The 6,664-nt window shown below is 34.3% G+C and overlaps 1 protein-coding gene across 1 annotated transcript in view; it reads right to left on the reverse strand.

Moving 5' to 3' along the window:
* The window catches only part of LOC106873657 (katanin-interacting protein), a 551,631-nt gene that overhangs the window by 212,895 nt on the left and 332,072 nt on the right, over window positions 1-6,664 (reverse strand). Inside the window, exon 30 of the mRNA XM_052977029.1 lies at window positions 2,234-2,406. Coding sequence (XP_052832989.1) covers window positions 2,234-2,406 — 173 coding nt within the window. The remainder of the gene's footprint in view (window positions 1-2,233; window positions 2,407-6,664) is intronic.

Here is a 6,664-nt window from a genome sequence, read left to right on the forward strand (position 1 = left end):
TAAAGCAAAGTAAATATCATAAGATAAAGATAATATTATCTTTATCTTATGATATTTCCTTTGCTTTATATTATACTCATTTATTGTGCTTTTAATTGTTAATTTTTCTATATGTGATAGTGGATTTTCATCGATGAGTTCTTGAAACTTGGTTATTTTCCCTAAAACTATATATTTTATATATATCTATAAAGCTCAATTTAATTTTAATTTTTTATAAATTGATTTTAATTGAGTTTTTACCTGTAATTTTGGATTTTGTCCCTAATATTATTATATATATATATATATATATATATGTATAGGTATATTTCAATATATACATATACATATTTATTTCCATTGGCTGTGTGGTTAAGAAGCTTGGCTCCCAACCATGTGGCCCAGGGTTTAGCCCCACTGTGTGGTATCTTGAGCAAGTGTCTTTTACTATATCCTAGACCAACCAAAGCCTTGTGAATAGATTTGGTAGACAGAAACTGAAAGGACTATCTTGTATATGTGTGTAGGGTGGGTGAGTGTAACCCACATTGGTTTGTTTATGTCCCTATAACTCAACAATTTGGCTGTAGAATAAGTGTCAAACTTAAAAAATAAGTACTGGGGTCAGTTTGTTCAACTAAACCCTTCAAGATGTTGCCCCAGCCTAGCTGCAGTTCAATGACTGAAACAAGTAAAAGACTAGAGATATGCAGGCAAGAACATTTTCTTTACTCAGTAAGATTTGGTCAATCACTTCTCCAATGCAATACAAGACTGCTCTTAGTCACAGATGGCAAAATGCTTCAAAACAGCTGAAACAAAATCACTGATCAAACGGAAAAACATTTCAAAGTGAAACTTTACTCTGTAATTGCAGGAGTGATAAAAACAAGCGTAACTTCATCCACACAACACAAACTCTACCTTCACAACTTCTCGCAACAAATCACATTTTTTATAAGAATTTACATGTACAATTCTAAGCACAATTACAAGTTTATAGTTGATCTGTTTTTTTTTCAATAGAATATTTTATCATGTCAACTATAATCTGCAAAAAGGCAAAAACTCCCTTCGGTCATGAATAACAGTGGGATTGTACCTACAAAGTTACCCTCCGAGGCACAAGTCTGGGCAAGGTTGTTTATGAAAGATGCCCATGCATACTATGCAGTTACCCATGCATACCAGCCTCCCCTCTTCATGCCACTGATGTTATCCAAGGGAAAAGCGAAGGCTGATGCAGCTTGGCACCAGTGAAATTGCAACTCATTTCTACAGTTGAGTGAACTGAAGCAATATGAAATAAAGTGTCTTGCTCAAGAATATAACACACAACCAAGTCCAGGAGTTGAACTCACTACCTCATGGTTCTGAGCCCAATGCTCTAACCACTGAGCTATGATTTATTATTAGTGCATCTGATGTCCTTCAGAACCAGGGCCAGATTTAGATCTAGAGGGGCCTCTATGATTTTGCAGGACTGATAAATCAAAAGAGAACTCAATAATTTTTTTTTTAAATTTAAACAAGTAAAAAAATTTGCAAATCATTTATTTGAGTGCTGTAAATATATTTAAAATTTTTAACACCAAATTTTAGGCTTCTCTGAGTTAAAAGGGCCTCTGGGTCATGGTTCATATTGGCCCATACATAAATCTGACCCTGCTCATAACATCCATGAATGAAGAAGCTTGCTACACAACCACATAGTTCTGGGTTCAGTCCCATAGTGTGACACCATGAGCAAATGTCTTCTACTACATCCTTGGGCTGACCAAAGCTTTGTGAGTGGATTTGGTAGATGGAAACTGAAAGAAGCCCATCATTTATATATATACAATTTAAATATAGGATAAAATCTTTACAAGAATTTATCAAGTAGTTAGCTTGAAAAAACCTCATAAGGGAAAAAATTATTAATTATTCCCTATATATGTATATATTTATGTGTGTGTCTTTGTGTCTGTGTTTGTCCCCTCACCCCACCATCGCTTGATGACTGATGTTTGTGTATTTACATCTTCATAACTTAGCAGTTCAGCAAAAGAGACCGATAGAATAAGTACCGGGCTTACAAAGAGTAAGTCCTGGGGTCGATTTCTTTTACTAAAATGTGGTGCTCCAGCATGGCTGCTGTCAAATGACTGAAACAAGTAAAAGAACAAAAGGAAAAGAATAAAAGAATAAATCTTTTTGAAACTATCCCATTGAAAAAAGAAAACAAAAAAAAATTAATAAAATTGATTACCTTCTATCTTTGACAGCATTAGGACTCTTAGAACCAAATGAGAGATGACCAGTTGATGAAAAGGAAATTTCCTGGCCAAAATCAAAAGGACAGCTGCCTAAACCTTTTCTTAGCAAATAACCATCAGGAGGAGAAATTGTGTAACTGTCAATCTCAACATGGACGATTCTAGCCTAAAAATAATCAAATCACCACAGCAAATTAAAAATAAGTGTCAAGTAATGAGAAGTTATAAATAAATAAATTATATCAACCAAAACAAAAAAAAAAAAAAAATGATTAGATCAATTGAACAAAACAATATAGTTTTATTTCATTTCATTTTATGATTTTATAGAATCCTTATTTGTGTTTCTTCAAAATTTAACCCGCTGTTTATTCAGAAATATGTATTGATCATATAACTTTTTTAATCAAAATGGCAGCAAGTTAAATTTACTCACAACAAAGATTAAGTTAAAAACAGCTGATTAAAACTGACTTTTGATTATTTACCTGAAAAGAATAATTATCAAGGGTTATAGATAAATCTATTTTCAGACATAAAACATTCTGCAACAGAAAATTATATTCCAAGATATTTAAAATGCCAACAATGCTGCTGATACAGCCAACATCACCACCACAACTACCACCTCCATCATTATTGCTGCATTTACTTGCATACAAGTTGTTATAGTAGTGTATATATGTCGTGTAAACATTCAAACATCATAATTATCTTTCCAAATCCTGTGCATTTGACAAGGAATTTTTGATTCTCCAAAATCATCTTAGTGTATAAGTCAACCTACTTTTTTTAGCTGTAAATTTTGGTTCGAGAAATTCTATCTGCATATCCGAAAATACAGTATTATTGTTTCACATTCGCTTTTCACATTGACATCAGTTAGATGAGGCATCATGGTAGCATCAGTTCTAATTTGAAGTGACCATGTTTTGCTTTTACATTACATTTTGGCTCAGTTTCTACAGCTTTCATTCTTAATATTAACCACTATACAGAGTATACCATGTACATTTATCATGGTACCAGTTCCAGAGAAGTTGACATGACCTTGATACAGCTTAAGGATCCTCGTACCCTATGTTATCTCCATTCACTTGACAAAGGGTACAGGATGCATTTCACTATAACAACAACACCAGCATTAGTGAGGTTGCCTTGTAAGTAGCTAGATTAAAGAGTCCTCACTAACCTTTATTGTTGCCATTCTATCATGTATGATGCTTGTCAACTTGGTACTAGTATTTTGGTATAGATAACAATAATATATATTTTCAAATATATAACTTCCCCTATCTTGATATTGCATTTATCTTCACTGCAGTTAGATTGAAAGGTCTCTGGTGATTTGTTAATTTAAATATATCAAAATACACTTGTGTTTCATAAAGCAGTTTCCCTGTTTCACTTATTTCAGTAATTCCATTGAGCAAGTCAGTTAATTTCTGTTGCTTAATGCAGAAATAATTAATTATTCTACAACAATTTTAACCACATCACACTCAAGTGCACTTGATATAAGTGAAATGTGAATTACAACCAGAAAGTATATTACAAACAACCCAAAGAGAACATTCTGACAAATGCTGGTTTATATTACAAAGTGTTCACAGGAGAGATAATGCATTTGTGAAACTGAGTGATAAAAATAACTGAAGTATATGAATTGAACAAAGAAGATGCAGTTATATTCATATCAGAAACAAATATGTTAAGATGAACAAAAATAAATAAATAAATATTAGATATGCTTCCATGAATAGTAAGAACAAGCTAGATATCCTTCCAGAATCAAGTAATCATCCATAACACTTAGTTTTGTGTAATAAATAAATTCTTATTCAAGAACATTCAACCACTTTAGGTTCTGACAATAGACTTCATCAACTGTTCCTATATAAAATACCAAACTGAATATAAGTACTGGGGTCGGAAGCAATGTCCCAGGATGGTCATAAACCAATGAATGAAACCAGTATTTCAGGGGAGGGTCGTGCTATAGTTCTTGATATATCCAAAACCTCTGATAGAGGTTAGTATGCTGGTTTGCTCAGGCTTTAAAAAAATCGTACTGGGGTCAATTTGTTTGACTAAATTTTGACTAAAACTTTAAAAGTGGAGTTCCAGCATCGCCACAGCTCAATAACTGAAACAAGTAAAAGATAAAAGAAATATAATATATATGACTCTTATACTCAATTGTGAAGGCACATGGCTTAGTGGTTAGGGTATTCAGCTAATGATCATAAAGTCATGAGTTCAATTCCTTGAGCAAGACACTTTATTTCCCATTACTTCAGTTCATTCAACTGGCAAAGGTGAGTAGTACCTGAATTTCAAAGGGTCAGCCTTGTCACACTCTGTGTCACACTGAATCTCCCTGAGAATTACATTAAGGGTACACATGTCTGTGGAGTGCTCAGTCACATACACATTAATTTCACGAGCAGACTGTTCTGTTGATCGGATCAACTTGAACCCTTGTTGTTGTAAATGATGGAGTGGCAATTAATTATATTCAATTACTGTACCATCACTGTTAAATTTCGTAGGATACTAAAATGGATTAGGTTTGTTTGAATGAGTCTAGGACATTTACACCCCATGGACAATAACACCCCCAAGGACAATTACCCCTGTCGACAACAACAAGATGATGATTCAAAACTTCTTAATATATTGGAGGGCTAATTAATTAAAGGGAGCAGTCGTTGTCAGGGGGAATTGTCCGGAAAGGAGTAATTGTCCTGATACTGTTTGAATAAACATTGCTGGTATCTAGAAGAATGTTTTCTTTCTTGCAAATCCAAAGAGACAGTGATTGTTTGACCTGCTAGAAATAACAGTCAAATTCCCTTAAATAATATCTTACCGTCTTGAAAAGAAGGATACATTATATATTCCTATCAATTTTCAATCTGTTATGGGTTGAAGCGTCAGTATGCTGTTGCCAGCATCTCTACACAGGTTGCTGGTCTACCTGTCTTTGATGGCTGACTAATTGCTGGTTAAATGCGGTGCTACTATGGTCAATGATTAATCCAAGCCATTATCACCTAGGTGAAATTTGAACCCAGGACACTTGGATCAAGGCAGCTATCAATTCTCCTGTTCTACTCCTATGAACTGGTACATTAGTTATGGTGCATGCCCCACCATAAGAAAAAAAAAAAGAAAAAGAAATGTAAACAAAGCTGACTGAGGCAGGATTTGAACACAGAGAGCTATAACAATTACTGCAAAACATTCAATCTGATGCTGTAATGATTCTGCCAGTTTGGCTCCTCCAAAGCTGGAATACCTTTGATCATAGTTCTGTGCAATCAAACCTGACCCGGGGCTAAATAACAACATCAACAACAACAGCAACCTGAACACTGTTGTCTTCCTTCTATTTTTTATATCAATTTTTCAATGCTTGCATTATTAACGAGAGATGGTTTATTAGAGCAATTAATTTAATAGTTGGATGTCCTTTCTACTGCCAAACACACAGCTATTAAGTACGAGTAGAACCTGGGTTTTCATTCAATCAGAAGGCAAACTGAATGAAACAAACAAATTAAGTACACACTGTTCATATATGCCATGTGATGATAACACCAATATCTGAATTAATGAACATGTCAAGCTGCTCAACACCTTAGCTTTAAACCAGTTCCTTTTTTACCAGGCTGCTCCAAAGTTTATCCTCAATAAAATTCTTCATTTTCTCAATAAATGACTGTCTCTATTTCCCATCAGTAAGAAATTTTCAAATGAAATAAGTAAGTAAATATATCTACCTCTCTCTGAAAATAAATGGCAATGGAATGAACAACCAATGTTGGACAGACTTGGTAACAAGTTGCATGATTATTTGCGAAGCAGTTGTCCAATGCTCAGATGAGTAGCAGGGCACTGCAGTGAGCATTGAATCTGTGTGACGACGAGCATGGATGCAGCTCTCAGTTATAGAAGCAAATATGCAAATAAGACCTTCAAAGACCAAAGTAAACAAAGGTTCATTTGGCTTCAAGAAGTGCCCGAAAGCTTCCATGGAAGACACTGGATTCATTGTCAAAAAATGTGAATGACTTTTCATTGGAAGCGAATCAGGTTAATATTCTTGAACCTGAACTCGGAGAGTGCTCAGCTGGTGGTGGGACTGTGGCATGTTTCTGTCACATTTGTTATCAAAGCCAGTGGGCAGGTGAAGCAGCTACAAAGCAAATGAGCAAAGCAAAGCAAAGACATGGTTGGGAACATTGAGAAGAGTTGTCATTTTTTTTGTAAAGGACTGTCTATGAAATCAGCTTCTCAGGAGAGACAGATATGGTACCCACAGGGGGAAAAAAAAAAAAAATATCTATCTTAAAAACATGCTGAGACCGACCGATATATATATATATGTATATATCTATATATACATAAATATATATATA

Source organism: Octopus bimaculoides, chromosome 2, assembly GCF_001194135.2.
Source record: "Octopus bimaculoides isolate UCB-OBI-ISO-001 chromosome 2, ASM119413v2, whole genome shotgun sequence".
Lineage (NCBI taxonomy): Eukaryota > Metazoa > Mollusca > Cephalopoda > Octopoda > Octopodidae > Octopus > Octopus bimaculoides.